Source organism: Zootoca vivipara, chromosome 10 (assembly GCF_963506605.1).
Source record: "Zootoca vivipara chromosome 10, rZooViv1.1, whole genome shotgun sequence".
NCBI lineage: Eukaryota > Metazoa > Chordata > Lepidosauria > Squamata > Lacertidae > Zootoca > Zootoca vivipara.
This window is the reverse complement of record NC_083285.1, coordinates 10427265-10445731: the sequence shown is the minus strand read 5'-3', so window position 1 is coordinate 10445731 and position 18467 is coordinate 10427265. Positions and strand designations below refer to the sequence as shown.

At 42.6% G+C, this 18467-nt stretch overlaps 1 protein-coding gene across 3 annotated transcripts in view; it reads right to left on the bottom strand.

Moving 5' to 3' along the window:
* TAFA5 (TAFA chemokine like family member 5) overlaps window positions 1–18467 on the bottom strand; it is a 326350-nt gene that overhangs the window by 151779 nt on the left and 156104 nt on the right. For all 3 annotated transcript variants that reach the window (XM_035126720.2, XM_035126718.2, XM_035126719.2), the window contains exon 2: window positions 6395–6544. In XM_035126720.2, coding sequence (XP_034982611.1) covers window positions 6395–6544 — 150 coding nt within the window. The remainder of the gene's footprint in view (window positions 1–6394; window positions 6545–18467) is intronic.

Genomic DNA, 18467 nt, shown 5'->3' with positions numbered 1-18467 from the left:
TTAATCCAAGTTGTTCATAAACTAAGCGGTTCAAAAAACCAAGGTACCACTGTACTGAATTCTTCTCATGCTTGACAGCGGGTTGGACTGGATGGCCCTCGTGGTCTCTTCCAACTCTATGATTCTAAGATGGTGAAAGCTGTTTTGGATGTCATCAGCACCACTGAAACTCCTGATGTAACAGTTGATGGCTGACTATCCCAAGGAACTAGTAGAAGAAGCCTGCTTCATATATATTATCATCATTGTGTTATATTGGTACAATGATTCTCCATGTGATACAAGCTAATTGGTTGTATCCATGTAAGTCAATCCATTTGTGCAAGCACAGTTAGACTTCCCCTCCCTATTCTCTCCAGGGCCGTCTTAAACGCCCCTGCCGCTGTGGTGCACCGGATCTCTCCGGCGTCCTCCCGCCCCGTTTCCCAGCGTGGTGGGTGGGTGGGCGCAGCGCGGCTCCCACAGGCGCAGCTGCGCGGCGGACCGGCGGACCGGCCGGTCAGCGGGCGGGCGCAGCTCGCGGCGCCTTTCTGGCAGGCCGGCGCCATGGTGCCCTGCGCCACCGGGGGTCTACCTAGAGCCGGGCCTGATTCTCTCCTTGGAAACTCTGGAGCAGACTGTGGGGGGGACACAGGGAGATGAGGCTGAAAAGTTCCATTGAGGGTGGCTTAATTAAATATAGGTAAAGGTAAAGGGGCCCCTGACCATCAGGTCCAGTCGTATCCGACTCTGGGGTTGCGGTGCTCATCTCGCTCTATAGGCCGAGGGAGCCGGCGTTTGTCCGCAGACAGCTTCCGGGTCATGTGGCCAGCATGACAAAGCTGCTACTGGCGAACCAGAGCAGCGCACGGAAACACTGTTTACCTTCCCGACGGAGCAGTCCCTATTTATCTACTTGCACTTTGATGTGCTTTCGAACTGCTAGGTTGGCAGGAGCTGTGACCGAGCAACGGGAGCTCACCCCGTCGCAGGGATTCGAACCGCCGACCTTCTGATCAGCAAGCCCTACACTCTGTGGTTTAACCCACAGCGCCACCTGGGTCCCTAATTAAATATAACCCATGCATTTATAACCGCTTCATAAGGCAGCTGTCACACTGGTATTGGCATGTCCTCCTTACAGGCTTTAACATGTAGATCAGCATATAGCGACATTCCAAAAAAGTCTCTCTCTTCTGCGTTCAGGTACATTGCGTGTCAGACTAACTTGTCTGAAACACAATTAAAAAACTTAAAAGCTTGGATCAAACCAGTACCTCTGTCTTTACCTCATGGCTGAGGAACTTCATTGTGCTCCAAGATAATTTGGACTGTTTCATTTGAAACATTAAATACTTGTGGTATCCAAGTAACATTCTCCATTCAACTAGAATAAATCTCCACTAGTCACAGGTTGCCAAGCTGCATTAGCATCCAAATTACTGTGGTATTATTAGAATTTATTTTTGCAATTATGATGCATGGCTGATCTTTCTGTGTACACAGATGTGGAAGGGACCTATGAAGTTATTGTATCCTTATGTCTATCTGTATTCATATTATGTGAAAAGAAAAAGCTGAATTAACTATAAGCCTTTAAAGAGCATAAAGTTAGACTTTGATCAATGTCTCACCTCCTCAGTAGTGATAATTGTGACCATACAACTATTTTTTTTTCCTGAATGAAAGAAATAAAAAGGTGTACTGGTTTAGCAACTTGACAAATCATGTCCTCCTCACAAAGGGCATGTGTCGCAGTCAGATTAACATGACTGACCCATGGTTGTGGGTGGGGTCCTTTGGATAGCCACAATGCCTGATTGGTGGTCCCCCTTTGCTGGGTTCAATTTGGCCAATGAGAAAGTAGGCAATGCAATGCAAATGTCATGCAAATGTCATAGAGCTTCCTCTTTTCGCTCATGCATCGGAACACCCGCCCACCTCTCCCTGTATTTATTTATTTATTTTTTCAGCAATTGACCTTGCTATACCGTCGTGTATCGTCTGCCGTTGGGAGAGGGGCACAGTAGGAATTTCCCCACTTGGCTGATTGGCTTTTGCCATTTGGGTTTCGCCTGCCGTGTAGCAAATCGTCACAACTTGTAAGGTTGCAGATAGGCACTGGTTCAAGGTGGATAGGGATGGGGAGCTGTGCCGATCCCCATGTGAAGTGTATTCCATTAAAGGAATTCAAGGACTCGAATTGGTTTGGTCAACCCCTAGGTAGGGGGTTGTGCCCGTGCCTGAGTCCCGGGGAGCATCTGGGGAGTGAACAGAGTCTGCTCCCAGGCTCTCGACCTTCCCCAGGTGTTTACCCTCGGCTGTCCTATGGTGTGCCTTGGGTCAGTGCTACCTACCGTGGGCGTCGGGAGTTAGCCGAACCAGAGCCTATGGAACCACTCACTTAACTGTAATCAATAAAGTTGTGGCCTAAATTCTGCCAAAAACCAAAAGATAAATTTGAGTCGAATGTGTCTTTATTTACTGGGGAGGTCTTGGGATCTGAACACGCAATACCTAATTAGTTTCCTAATTAACAAACTGTTATATAGTAAGACCAAACACTACTGAAACTAGTTAGCTCTTCTGCCTTGAAATAAATTATCCAAGCTTATTCGTCTGAATATGAATATGGAATAATCCCAAGGTTTTAGCAACAAACACCTGTCTTCCTAAAGTTTCCCCCACCAGCCAACACCATGCTAGTAACAAATCCATCAGATCTTTCCTTTTTTGTTTTATTTGTGCTAGATTTATATCCAGTGAAAGCAGTAACACACACTATAAATTCAGTATTTATAATCTTAAGAAGCCTTATATCTTAAGTAGGATGACATTTAAAGGCTGAGATCTCCTACAATACATCCTACAGTATTTTCAGGAATTTAACGGATACCAATCCATAAAACTTCTTATAGTCGTAAGAACTGTACTTATTCAGCTCAGCTCATGAATACACTAGGACAGGGTATTTGGAGTGCAGCCATTTTAGTCTCACTGAAGATAAGCTATTTAAGCCACGGTGCTTTAAATTTAAAACAATTTGCACCCATTGAAGTCAATACAATTAGAATGGCTAAAATCCAAGTGTCAACTGTAACTATTTCATGGATCACAGTTGTAGTACATTAATTTAATTATGTATTGCTCTTATTTTCTATATTTAGAGTGAAACATATTTTACATTCTCCCTTTCAAGGACACAACGTAAAGCAGACACACCATAATTTTGTAAGAGTCTGGTGAACTAGGATTCATTCACAGTTTTGACCCCCAACTATAGTAGGTTTTCAAAGATAACTGGGTGTGGCAGGGGGGGGAAAGAAAAAATAATATTAGCTGAAAGTAATGTAATTAACATTCTGGTCTAATTAAAAAAAATCAGTGTCAAGTGAAAACATGCTAATCAGATGTGAACACTAACATATGTGAATATGGAATCAACAGGGAATCAAATATATAAAAGTCTTGTATCTAAGAGGTTGTTGTGTAACACTGGGGTACACCATGGTTTGAATGAACTATGAAGTGATATGTCTACAAATCTAGTTTGGGCATCCTGGTCAACTGAAAAGTCATCGTCTGCACATTATCCACACATTCTGTCACCTATCCTATGACACTAAGAATGTCACTCTGAAGATGGCAAGTTACCTTTACATGTTTGCCTTTGACATGTTGATAGCTACTATTTGCTACTTTGCTTTATTTCTGATTTTATATATTTTTGTTCACTGTATGCTGCCCCAGCGAGAATAATCACTTAGTGAATTGATTATATTTAAAGAAACCGTACCTAACTTTATTAAGTTATAGCAATTCACTATGGTTTTTAAAGTGTTGCTTTCATTATTTCACCTTAACTTAATATATATTTAAAAACCTTTCAGTTTAATTTGTTCTTGTAATTAACACATGCATTGACATTGTGTGCCTCAATTGCTCTCAATCAGACTTAACTGCTAGATTATAGTCTTTCTGACTTTGAGTTCCTTTACAGCCCTTCTTCCTGTGGCAGAAGCAAAAACTGTACAAAGGGAGAAAAAAAGTCTAAATTCAGAATTTGTGGTAGCTGTGAGTTTTTCCCTCTGCCTAAATAAAATGTAACAATAAAGGCAGAAGTTCTTGCCTTTGGCATGCAATCTGAAGCTCCATCAAACAAGTTCAGTTGCTCTAGACTTTATCGTTGCTACAGGCTCAACTGTTTATAGCATCAACAACCCCTAAATTCTTCAGGTTCATGAGTCCTTATCAGGTCATTTCAGGGTTACTTATACAGTACATACTTAAATCCTTCTAAATAACTAGGGAGTTCCCTGACTATGCAGCAATCAATATTCTAATTTGAGGTAGTCTCTTTGCTAGACACTGAGCCACTTGAGTTCACTATTTGAATTATTTAAGAAAATGATGCTGATAAATATTTTATGATGACAACTTACACAGAATCTTATACACATTTTTTGGTTATAAATTATATTGGTTGTAATAAAGTTTACTTCCAAATTGGGTATTAAAAAATAACATGCACAATGGGAATAAAATAACAGAATTCATAACAAAATCTATCATATATATATGAGTCTGTAAATGTAGGACATGGGTCCACTCAACACTAATATGTATCTAAATCACATGTACAAAATGACTTTGGTTGAACCAAAGCTGTATCTCTTTTTTCAGATGGAAGAACTCTAATACAGTGGTACCTCGACTTACGAACGACTCGACAACCGAATTTTTCGACTTATGAATGGGGCAAATGGTCGCACGCTTACGGTTTTAGATAGGGTTTTTTCAACTTACGAATTTTTAGATGGGGTTGCTTCGACTTACGAATTTTTCCGTTTCCAACGCATTCCTATGGGAAATCGCGTTTCCAATGGCACTTTTCGACACAATTTTTTCGACCTATGGAGGTGCCTTCGGAACAGATTAAAGTTGTAAGTCGAGGCACCACTGTATATCATAAACTGAGTATACTCAATAGAGGAAAAGTTGGATAGAAATCTTCAAACTATGCAAAAATAAAGCAAGTTAACATGCCGGACTAATTAAATGCAATTTCAAGATTAGTAGACCTATTAAGATATTTGACTTAGAACTGCAATGAAACAACATTATTTAAATCTAATGGGGAGGGGGAAAACAACTAAACATACCATGGCAAAATATGATGGTGCAAAGGGAAAGAACAAGCAGATTTTAGAGTATTAGCAAGAATGAAGGCAAAACACAAAAATAGAATGGATGTGATGCTTTATATTTAGCTTGGTGGGCAGGCAATGAAATCCCCTTTGTGCTGTCTTCTTTGATAGTCAGTAGGGGAGTCAAAGTCTGATGAAATGGTACTGAAGTCTCAGCATTTTATTTTTTTAAATGAGCTCAAGTGTGAGTCATTTTTCAAAGCAGACCTGAATTTATAATCTTTTCTACAGAAGCATCCGTTTGTATTTCCCCCTGCAAAAGCTAAATCAAAACATGCTATTTTTAATGCCGTCTATTTATAACAGGAGTCCTGTTTTAGTTTAGTTTAATTGCAACCTGAACGTTTGTCGGTAAGTTTTCATCAGCAGGCTGCACCGCTGGTGTCTTAGTTGGAATACAGCAGCTCATTTGAGACATAAAAATCATTTCAAAGTGAAATATTTTCATCCCCCCTCTACATCAGCATTTTTGCAAGCTGCAGGCAACAACACTGCATCTGCAATGAATCATACAGAATGACATTTTTAATGAGGTAAGGGGCAGCAGAAATATAAGGTATAATACAACCGTTCCATTCTAATTTCATATTCACTAGCACTTCCACCTCTCCCCAACCACATTAACTTTCATGCAGAAGTGGCCACGTTGGCTATGATTCAAATTAAGATGTAGAGTATTCAACTAGCAACGCCAGTTAGGCTGGCTGTGAACCCAGCTCTCGATGCTCGGAGGAAGCAATAGAAAGGTTTCCGAGAAGCGATCTCTCTCTTAACACAATAGTACTGCAATGCAGGACATCAGTTTCCCACACCATTACAAAACCAATTCTAAGTCTGTGGATCCTGGCAGAGGAAACATACAGCGCTGTTCCAATACACCATCTGGACAGCATGGCTCGGTTGCCCACTGACACACAACCGTCCCACAGACACAGATCCATGGAGAAATGACCAAACATTTCTCAACTTCGTCAGCTAACAGAAAACAAAGGCTCCAGACCGGAAAAGAAAGCGAGTCAATTGCCTGTTAGAGGCACACAGTTAATGTCTACAAGAATTTCCAGCATAATCCTCGGGTCAACATGCTGGCTTGGCTGGTGACTGCGCAAATATTTGACAAGACACTTTTTCAATCTGAGCAAATGAAGTGCTTGATAACCAATTCCGCGTTGGGTGGATGTTAAGTTAAATGATCTTTTGTCTCTTACCATCGACGCAGGCTGGCCTTGCTCTCGTTGTACCGGCAATCTGTCCTTTTTTACATGCACAACGAGCTGTTTGTCGGGCTATAGTCCTTCGGGGCTGACTGCTATCTCTGTCCAACGTAACAATCTCACATGTACCTGCAGCCAATTGACCTGGAAAAAGAACCAGCAACAGGTACCATAGTCACTGAATGCACCATAGCCACTCTATTACAGGAAGAAAAAAAGTCACAATCCATTGTCATAGCAGGCACACAGGCACTCCACAACAAATGGAAAATGAGCTTATGGATACAATAAGAACAGAGGTAACCAGTATATTCTCCTTGTGCTAGCCAAATGAAAACTTTCAGTCTGGACCAGTCAGAAAACTATTTTCTATAAACAGTTTCATGGAACAAATCACTTTAACTTTGTTGAAATCACTACTTTAGTAGTGATTAAAATAAGAGACATACTTCAAGTACACTTGTGCAAGAAGCACAAAAGTATCCAAAGGGAAACAGGTATGTTAAAAATTATCTATCCTTCATCCAAAATACCTGGAATTATGGATCCATACCTCCACAACTTTGGTGAAACACAGTACAGTTTAAAAATAACAAACTGCAGTCAATTAAAAGCTTTTATCATTGCTCTGCTCCAATCTTATTTCTGCTACAAAACATCAGCATAAAATATGTAACTGCTTTTAAACAATTCTAAGCAATAGGAATTACTCAGGAAATAAAATATCGCCCCTTTCAACGTGATCTTTTCCATAATATTTCTGTATTACTGCTACTTTAAAAAGCAATAGGATTACAACTCTGAAAAAACGTTTTAAGGAAAAATATATATATGGTCAGAAAACTTTATACAGGCAAACCCTGTTTTAGGCATGAAGGATATGTGTGGGATCCGGAAGCGATCTGGAAACATCATAAAAGACATTACTAAAAAAGTGGAGCAGGGAGGGTTGGGAGTGGAAAGAGGCAGAATGTTTCAATTGCACACAATTTTGTGCAAACACGCAATGACCCAGAACACAACTCCCACACAAATATGGGGCTGTCTGTAGTGGCCACAGTCATGAAATTAAAAAGCGTGGCACAAGGAAAGTTTGGGTAAAACATGGGTGTATGCTTATTTAAATTTATACAAATTATCTGCAGTGTGACTGTGTGGGAACCTTGCTTTTGAGTGAAGCCTGCCTCGCTACATGAACATGAAAAGGGGAATTGCCTTCAGTTCCACTACCACCCCCTTTTATCAGCCCCACACCTGAGGGTAGATAGGGAGGCCTTCCTGACCCACCCACTCTCAGGAGGATTAGCCCCCAAGGTGATCCTTACCAAGCCAAGAGGCCCCACAAACCCGGAAGGTTAGTCCCTGGTCTCACCATTCACCATAAAGGTAACTGAGGAAGCTCGCCCAAACTCTGCCCTGTGATATTCCAACACATTGCTGCCCAAAGTGGCCAATTAAACTGGGATAATGACAGGAGCAGCCAACCAACAGAACAACCCAATCAACCTAGTTAAGAAAGGCAAAGCATCAAAATAGCACAGTAAGAGAAAGTGCGGAGCAGGGAGGAGGGAAGTCAGCTGGAAGAAGCAAAGTGGCCAGGGGCCGCATAGCTGCCAAGTACCCCGTTTTCCCTGGGAAACACCCATTTTTTCTTACCTTTTCCCAGCGGTCGCCCGTATCACCTCATCTCCCATTATTTCCCCTTATATTCTCCTGCCGGCGGCCATTTTTTTTCCTTCTGATTTGCCCATCTATGGGCACCGAAAATGGCCAGTGCCGGCTTCGAAAGTCGCGTCTACTCATGTCCGGAAGTGCATAGACGTGAGTTCCAGTGTCATCAGCGGCCATTTTTGGTGCCCATAGATGGGCAGAGCGACACCGGAAGTTGCGTCTACGCACTTTCCGGACATGCATAGACGTGACTTTCGAAGCCGGCGAGGGCCATTTTTGGTTCCCATAGATGGGCAAAGCGACACTGGAATTTGCGTTGACGCAACTTCCGGTGTCACACGGCTGCCGGTCCCAGATTCTGCAGTCCGGGACTTGGCAGGTATGCGCCGGGGGGGGGGACGACACTACTCAGCCCCCAGAAGGCAGTGAGCGTAACGTGCACTGTGCTCAGGATGGGAGGGTGCTGAGAAGATCTGAAGAGGCCAGGAAGGGAGTACAGCTTCCATAGTCTGTTCGCTCAGCTCCACCCACCATACACCAACACAATGTGTGGCTGCATGCTGCCTGGGTAACACTGGGCTCAGTTCCCAGTGTGCACACAAAGTCCCACTGCTGCTGGAGTTCTCTAACCAAGGCGTCTAAGTAGCGATTGTTTAACCACGTTCATTTTTTAAAAAAGTAACTCCCCTCCCGCTTTAAAAAAAATGGAGGATGGCACTGTTTGTTTTGTTGCAGCTGCTAGATTGTAGATTATGTCCTGGTTCTTAAAGTAGGGCTGATAAAAACATAACTCCCCCCCCCTAAACAGGTGTTTTATGTTTGCCTCCTGCAAGACAGAACAGAGCCCCCAGTTATTGGCTCATGATTGAATATATAATGTTAATTTTATTTATGTGAAGCAGCACAGGCAGAATGCACTTAATCGTCAGGAAATCTGAAAATAGGGAAGAAGTGCAGGTGCAGAAACAGAAGTAGACTGGATTGCACAGTTATGCTAATACAGTGGTACCTCGGTTTATGAACACAATTGGTTCCGGAAGTCTGTTCATAAACTGAAGCGTTCATAAACTGAAGCGAGCTTTCCCATTGAAAATAATGGAAAATGAATTAATCCGTTCCAGATAGTCCGCGGAGTACTTAAACTGAAGCGTTCATAAACTGAAGCGAACTTTCCCATTGAAAGTAATGGAAAGTGGATTAATCCGTTCCAGACGGGTCCACGGAGTACTCAACCTGAAGCATACTTAACACGAAGCATGGGTGTAATTGGTTCCGGAAGTCTGTTCATAAACTGAAGCGTTCATAAACTGAAACAAACTTTCCCATTGAAAGTAATGGAAAGTGAATTAATCCGTTCCAGATGGGTCCGCGGCGTTCATAAACCGAAAATTCATAAACCGAGGTGTTCATAAACCGAGGTTCCACTGTACCTGCAATACGCTGAAAATTATATAGCAGCAGAAATTTGAATTTGCACAAGAACGTGGCAGAGCAGATACCAACTTTCTGGCATTTGTTAGAATCCTCCATACTTGGGTGGTGGATTAAATACATTAAATGGCAAATACAAGGTCAATAGTAGATGCTCCCCTAACCTTTTGGAGCAATCTTGAAGGGGCATTGGGGAAGGGAGAGAGAGGATGTTCTATTGTACAAACAGATGCCCGTTCTGCTAGTGCATGGACACTATTTGCTGTAACCCAATAAATGTATTCTAAATATGGTTTCCATTTATGGAAACTTTCTCAGTGATGCACTTCTGTTGCAAATATAATGCTTTTTTAAACCATCATCAATATGCTGCTTTTTGTACCTGTGAAAACGTGAATCCCAGGCACCAATTTCACAATTGGCTGGAGGTAACATCCGTAACAAAGTGAATGGTTACTAAGTGGGTGGCGCTGTGGTCTAAACCACTGAGCCTAGGGCTTGCCGATCAGAAGGTCGGTGGTTTGAATCCCCGCGACGGGGTGAGCTCCCGTTGCTCGGTCCCTGCTCCTGCCAACCTAGCAATTTGAAAGCACGTCAAAGTGCAAGTAGATAAATAGGTACCGCTCCGGCGGGAAGGTAAACGGTGTTTCTGTGCGCTGCTCTGGTTTTAGTGTTCTGTGTCACCAGAAGCAGCTTAGTCATGCTGGCCACATGACCCAGAAAAACTGTGGACAAATGTCGGCTCCCTCGGCTAGTAAAGTGAGATGAGTGCTGCAACCCCAGAGTCGTTCGTGACTGCAATTAACTGTCAGGGGTCCTTTACCTTTACCTTTAGAGATACTGTCAGAGTGATCCTGCATGACTGAAAGCAGTTTTGTCCTGTTGCAGGGAGGGGTGCCTTTGTTTAGTCATAGAAGGCACAATGAACATTGAAACATCTTTTTACAGGATCCTTTGCCAGCAAGAGGTTCTGTTCTGTTTGAACTTAGCATTCTAGAGACCTTTAAAAAACAACAACTTTGCTTTATATTAATCTTTGTTGTTGTTGTTGTTGTTGTTGTTGTTGTTGTTGTTGTTGTTTAGTTGTTTAGTCGTGTCTGACTCTTCGTGACCCCATGGACCAGAGCACACCAGGCACTCCTGTCTTCCACTGCCTCCCGCAGTTTGGTCAAACTCATGTTCGTAGCTTCGAGAACACTGTCCAACCATCTCGTCCTCTGTCGTCCCCTTCTCCTAGTGCCCTCAATCTTTCCCAACATCAGGGTCTTTCCCAAGGATTCTTCTCTTCTCATGAGGTGGCCAAAGTATTGGAGCCTCGGCTTCACAATCTGTGCTTCCAGTGAGCACTCAGGGCTGATTTCCTTCAGAATGGATAGGTTTGATCTTCCTGCAGTCCATGGGACTCTCAAGAGTCTCCTCCAGCACCATAATTCAAAAGCATCAATTCTTCGGCGATCAGCCTTCTTTATGTATTTCTCTGAATTGCACATGCAGCCTTATGTTACACTCTCACACAGTAACTTTTCCCCATGTGCCGTCATTTGGATGCCTAGCAACACAAGCTCTTTTTATAACTCAAAATGTACAAAGGTTCATTTGACTAATTCGCTGCTAACAAATTTTACCTGCAGATATCACATCTGCTAGGAAGAAGTGAATCCCAGTAGCCACTGTATAAAGGATTTTTGGAGATTTCCTAAGGAAGACTAAGAAGCATGCCTATATCATATATGCACGAACAATACAGTATATACATTCCAGAGCAGAGGTTGCCAACTAGGGCTGGGTGATATCTGGTTTTCAGCATCATGATTTATCTACTTATCACCAGCTGTACATCACGATATTCTGATACATTATGATGTCTGAAATAAGGATGGATTTATGTAGAGGCAAGTGGATGGCTTCACAGTTTTTCCCACATTGTGATTTTTGCACAGCTCCCCCCCCCCCCCACATAATGATTCACAAAACATTGCCAGGTCAAAAATTATGAAACTGGTGTCACAATATGGACTTCAATCTGGTTTTGGACAATGTATATTGATATATTGCCCAGCCCTATTGCCAACTTGAGGTGTGGAGGCTGTGAGCACATCTGCAAACTGGACAAACTGTTATGAGAACCCCACACATCCCAGAATCTATTATATATTGGCTACCAAAGGATGCTTCAAGCTGAATATCAGTGGCTGTGGGCAGGACCTCATGAGCACCAAAGAAGGCTTCTGCAAGGCTTTACCAATGAGATATCACCATCATAAGGTGAAGGATTCTGTAGGCTCCCAAATATGGACTGAAGGGAAATTCAACTCACAGTCCCCTGGCTACCAGTTGAGGAGAATTTTGCTGTGACCAAACCTCTGCGATACATTAATTAATCAATGCATTAATTAATCAATGCATTAATTAATCAATACATAAATTAATCAATGCATGAATTAATTAATTTTACTAATGCATAAATTAATTTATGCATAAACAAACAGCACAGCAGGTATGAAAAATTGGGGTATGCAAGAGCTAAGAAACTACAAATCAGAAAGTTCTGGTCTGCATCTCGTAGACCAATTCTGCTCACTGCTATCTTTCAAGTAAAACCACTTATGGTGGCCACTTTCATTCCATTACTAGCCCTGACTCAGGCTTTTACCAACACCTGACAGAAATGTTGATATTTGAGAGCGAAACTTTTACAGTTACTTTCTTTTTGTGCTCACCGCTATGGTAGGGTGGCCAGGTACCAGACACTCTGATATTTTGAATTCTATATGTTCTGGTGACATCTTTTGCTATTTGCACAGTACTGAAAGATAGCCAGTTGGTGGTAGTCTTGCCTTTCTTTTTTTAGTTAGGCCTTTGACTGTTTAAATAATCTATGGCCTTCGAAACTGTTCGGTGGGTTGGTATTGTTTTTGTTTGTTGCTATGTATTTCTGTGTTTTTATATTGTAAACCACCCCGAAATCCTAGGATGAAGGGTACTATTGAAAGAAGAAGAAGAAGAAGAAGAAGAAGAAGAAGAAGAAGAAGAAGAAGAAGAAGAAGAAGAAGAAGCCAGTGTTTCACCCAGGCAGCAGAAATTCTATACACACAAACAGTTGCATGCACATAGATGTTGCATGCACATAGATTAAAAGATGTCTGCTTCTTGGGAGAAAAGCAATGACAAACCTAGACAGCATCTTAAAAAGCAGAGACATCACCTTGCCGACAAAGGTTCGTATAGTTAAAGCTATGGTTTTCCCAGTAGTGATGTATGGAAGTGAGAGCTGGACCATAAAGAAGGCTGATCGCCGAAGAATTGATGCTTTTGAGTTATGGTGCTGGTGGAGAAATCAGCCCTGAGTGCTCACTGGAAGGAAAGATCTTGAAGCTGAGGCTCCAATACTTTGGCCAACTCATGAGAAGACAAGACTCCCTGGAAAAGACCCTGGTGTTGGGAGGGCACAAGGAGAAGGGGATGACACAGGACAAGATGGTTGGACAGTGTTCTTGAAGCTACCAACATGAGTCTGACCAAACTGCGGGAGGCAGTGGAAGACAGGAGTGCCTGGCGTGCTATGGTCCATGGGGTCATGAAGAGTCGGACACGACTAAACAACTCAACAACAACAACAACAACAACAACAACAACAACGTGTTGGAAGCCAGAGTGGCTGAGGCAACCCAGTCAGATGGGTGGAGTATACATAATAAAATTGTTGTTGTTGTTGTCCCAACTTTCATCAAAGAAATGTTGATGGATATACCCTACCCCACATATCATATACTTGGCATTAACAATGTGACTATTTGCAAGAATAAGGATTGTTACATTAAGCACAATCTACTGGCAGTCAATCTATTGACAGTGTCCAGTAAAGTATTTATAAATATTTGCTTTCCAATCTGAGGCCAAGTTCTTAAAATGTGTAGTTTCTTGTTCACTGCTCCAGATGAAAAATTTCCCAGCTCATTAATGCTTGCTTCTCCATCGCTCCCTTTGCAATTTTGAGCTAGACAGCTTCAGTTTACTACTGTCATCAGATTTCATAAATTTATGTCAGTTTGGTCCAACAAAACTGCACAGCTGATATGAGATAAGCTTATTCTATTACCATTCCATTTTAAAAACTGAATGCAGCTATCTCTAATCAAATGAGTCCGATGACTGCTGGAATCACAGGAAGCAAATGCAGGCCTACAGGCTCCCATGAATTTAGCAAGAGAAAAGAGAGGTAGGTTTGCACTGCTCAAATACATACATTACAAATTCTGTTCAGGGATTTTCATACCTCATACAGGTTTCAGCATAAACGAGGTATTGCAATACACTTGTACGATTGCACCTAATCAAAGCATTATATGAAAACTGGAGAAACTAAAGGAAGATGCACTCCAGACACAAAAGCAAACAATATTATGCCTAAAGTACTGAGAGTTTTTTAAAACTAAGATGTAATTTTAACACCAAAGTAGCATTATTCAAAGAGAGCAGTCAGAAAGCATTTACAGAAATCCACAGGGTAAATGGAAAGGAAGAACATACTTCTAGTTTTCCAACAGGGTTTTCAGTTATATATATTTTTAACCAATATTCCACTTTATCAGTGGAATTACCATCATATTAGGCCAAATTAAATAACTTAACTGTCATATTTTGAGAGGCCCTGCACATACTAGTTGGAAGCATGCTCGGGGACTTACAAACACCCTTGGTGGAAACTGCATTCAAATGAACACAATCTTTATCATTCACACACCTTAGCCAATGGCTACCTGCAAAAATACATTCAGGGCAAGCAACAGAACAATTTACTCCTGTTGGTAACATCCACAAACACTAACCCACACCATATATATTACATGTGATGGCATAACCAAATGTACATTGGAAATAATGCTGTTTAGTCGTTTAGTCGTGTCCGACTCTTTGTGACCCCATGGACCAGAGCACACCAGGCACTCCTGTCTTCCACTGCCTCCTTTCATGGATCACTGCCTTGTCATAGTGAAAGGGCTTGAACAACTCAGAGAAGCTATGAGCTATGCCGTGCAGGGACACCCAAGATGGACAGGTCATAGTGGAGAGTTCTGACTAAACCTGATCCACCTGGAGAAGGAACTGGCAAGGCACTCCAGTATCCCTCCATGGACAAAGACAACAGGCATATTGGAAATAATAGTCCATCTCAAATAAAAGTTGAAAACAGTGGAATTAAAAGGAAGGACACAATCATATGGAAATAAAAAGGAGAAGGAGAAGGTTGGTTCTTTCCCCCTTTTGATAAAGTTCACAGGCACTGGAAACAGAAATCCAGCAGGGTGATAAATGTGGTAGCAGTTCAACAATACCATTCACAAAGAGTGAGCACGTGCTGTACAGATTTGGTTTTAAAGACCCATTCTGACAGCAAAAATCAGAATCTGTTAAGAGAAATCCTACCTATTTCATGTATCACTCACTGGTTGGTTAAACCACATTTGAATCATAGAGATGAAAGTTAACATACAGATGCAGTAAACAACTAAAAACTTTGGCAGGATTTAAGTGATGCTTGTAATGAACGAAAAACTATGATAAAATGGATTATTAAAAATAAAAATAGAGAAAATAAGGGAAGCAGTTGGGGGGAAAAGATTGATAACGGTAACCATTGAAGAGGGGAGGGGAGTCGAAAGATTCAGGGAATCCTAAATGATGGTGTTGATGTTTAATGTTTGAATTGAAATTTGTTATGTAAAACTTAATAAAAATGTATTTTAAAAAAGGAAGAAAGTTAATATACAGATTAGCAATCCTCTAAAGAGAGAGGGGGAAACATATGCTGTGGTAAATGAAGCAAATGATCTAAGTCAGACCTTATTTAAGCAGTAGCTTGGTAGCCATAGGCAACAATAACATAGACAACTTGCTCACTCCATGCAAGTGAGTGAGCAAGTCCCACAAATGCTCTCTCCCTTCTTTGCACTCAGTGCAGAGATGAAGTGGGCTGTCAGAAGGAAACCCCTTCTTCCAGGACCAGGACAAAAAATGAAATAGGCTTCTGCAAAAGGGGAAGAGCTCTTTACCCGTTTTCTGCTAGCTAGCTTCCGCAGGCTAAATTCTCCTCCTCACCTTTTCCTAGGCCAATGACTTTGCGGGCTTATTTGCAAAGCTGACCTAAGCAAGAACTTGAAGGCCAACCTTCCCATGTTGTTGCTATGGTTATATGACTATATATAGGTAAAGATGAAGATAGGGGAGCAGGTGGCGCTTAGGTCTAAAACATGGAGCCTCTTGGGCTTGCCTATCGGAAGGGCAGCGGTTCAAATCCCTGCGGTGAAGTGAGCTCCCATTGCTCTGTCCCCCAGCTTCTGCCAACCTAGCAGTTCAAAAGCACACCAGTGCAAGTAGATAAATAGGCACCACTGCAGCAGGAAGGTAAACAGCATTTCTGTTTGCTCTGGCACTCGCCACGGTGTCCCGTTGCACCAAAAGCGGTTTAGTCATGTTGACCACATGACCAGGAAAACTGTCTGTGGACAAACGCTGGCTTCCTTGGCCTAAATTGAGATGAGCGCCATACCCCATAGTCGCCTTTGACTGGACCTAACCACCCAGGGGTCCTTTACCTTTAAAAAACAAAAACAAAACACCTATGATTATATATAAACCTCCAGGATATCCTTTGTGATTGTATAAGACACGATGGCCTAATCCAGTACTTCCTTCATTTCTAGCTTGTCTCTCTCCAAGCATAATCAAAGTGGGTTAAAGGAAGAGGTAAAGGAACCCTGACTGTTAAGTCCAGTTGCAGATGACTATGGGTTTGCGGCGCTCATCTCACTTTACAGGCCGAGGGAGCCGGCATTTGTCCGCAGACAGTTTTTCCGGGTCATGTGGCCAGCATGACTAAGCTGCTTCTGGCGGAATGGAACAATGAAACCAGAGCAGCGCACGGAAATGCCGTTTACCTTCCCGCTGGAGTGGTACCTATTTATCTACTTGCACTTTGACGTGCTTTCGAACTGCCAGGTTGGCAAGAGCTGGGACCGAGCAACGGGAGCTCACCCCGTTGCAGGGATTCGAACCACCAACCTTCTGATTGGCAAGCCCAAGAGGCTTAGTGGTTTAGACCACAATGCCACCCGCGTCCCTTCAAAATGGGTACAAGACACCAAAAGCAAACAAGATAAACACAGCAATAACTCATCTAAATACCAGTGCTATTTTTCTAGAAAAAGAGGTGTTGGAACTCACCATGAACACCTCTTAGAATGGCAATGGTGCCCACCTGAGAAGTGTCAGAACTGAGTTCCGGCTGAAAAAAAAAGCCCTTTATGAAACAGCTTAAATTATTGCATTGAATATTTCTTTTTATCAAGTATGAAAGAGAGGTACTCAAGCTTCTTCACACTGGACTTCACCCCTTCAAGCAGTAAAGGCTCATCTGTCCGCCTTGCTGAGCTTGCTACTCTTATAATAATACTGCTTCCACTTGAATCTCTAAAAGTTTTAACCACAACAGGCTCTTAGAAGCAATAAACATCTGGACCATCATATGGAAAAGCCAACATAGCATTATCCTCCTTTCACTGAATGGATCTTGTAGCCACTCATCACTCAAAAATCCTACTCACACACCTGAAGCATTCAAGATTACATATTTGCTTTTCCCACGCACCCAAGTAGTAAATGTTTGCAAGCATAACACATGAGGGGCAGGATATAAACTTGGGGGGGGGGTGTTTTACAGGATTCCTATACATATTTCTTTCCATCGTACACATCATGAAGCAAAGACTGTTCACTAGTACCTGCAGACATTTAGTCCCCTTGGCAAGGAAATACTCATTTGGATCCTTCGTGCATTGTAATAATAATAATAATATTAATAATAATAATAATAATTTTATTTATAACCCACCCTCCCCAGTCAAAACCGGGCTCAGGGTGGCTGACACCAGTAAAAAAAGAAAGAAAAACAATTAAAATATGGGTTAAGATACAGTTTAAATTTAAAATTTTAAAATGCAGCCTCATTTTAAAGTAGCCCAAATCAAAACCATAGGGGAGGAAAACATAGGGGTCAGACTGAGTCCAGCCCAAAGGCCAGGCGGAACAGCTTTGCCTGTGGAAAGATGTCAAATCCCGCAGGGCCCTGGTCTCCTGTGAGAGAGCGTTCCACCAAGTCGGGGCCAGTACTGAAAAGGCCCTGGCCCTAGTTGAAACCAATCTAACCACCTTATGGCTCGGGATCTCCAAAATGTTGTTATTTGTGAGCCTTACGGTCCTCCGCGGGGCATACCAGGAGAGGCGGTCCCGTAGGTACAAGGGTCCTAAGCCGCATAGGGCTTGAAAGGTCAAAACCAGCACCTTAAACCTGATCCTGTACTCCACTGGGAGCCAGTGCAGCTGGTAAAGCACTGGATGAATGTGGTCCCGCGGCCGGGACCCTGTAAGGAGCCTCGCCGCGGCATTCTGCACCTGCTGGAGTTTCTGGGTCAGCTTCAAGGGCAGCCCCGCGTAAAGCGAGTTATAATAATCAAGCCTGGAGGTGACCGTCGCATGGATTACTGTGGCCAGATCGTGGCGAGAAAAGTAAGGGACCAACTGCTTAATACGGCGGAGATGGAAAAATGTCACCTTTGCTGTGGCTGCAACCTGCGCCTCCATGGAAAGGGAGGCGTCGAAGGTTACACCCAAACTCTTGACAGAAGGCGCTGGCACTAATTTAGCCCCCACAAGAGATGGGAGTTGGCCTCCCAACCCCATGTCATCCCAACCCAGCCAGAGGACCTCTGTCTTCGAAGGATTTAACTTCAACCGGCTCCCACGTAGCCATCCAGCCACAGCTTCCAAGCACCTGGTCAGTGTGTCCGGGGCAGAGGCAAGGCGGCCGTCCATCAACAGATATTTGTTATTAAACAAAGAAGCAACAAAAATGGGGTATTGTAATCTAATAATCTGAACCCTTTGCCTCTTTTTTATTTACTCAGTG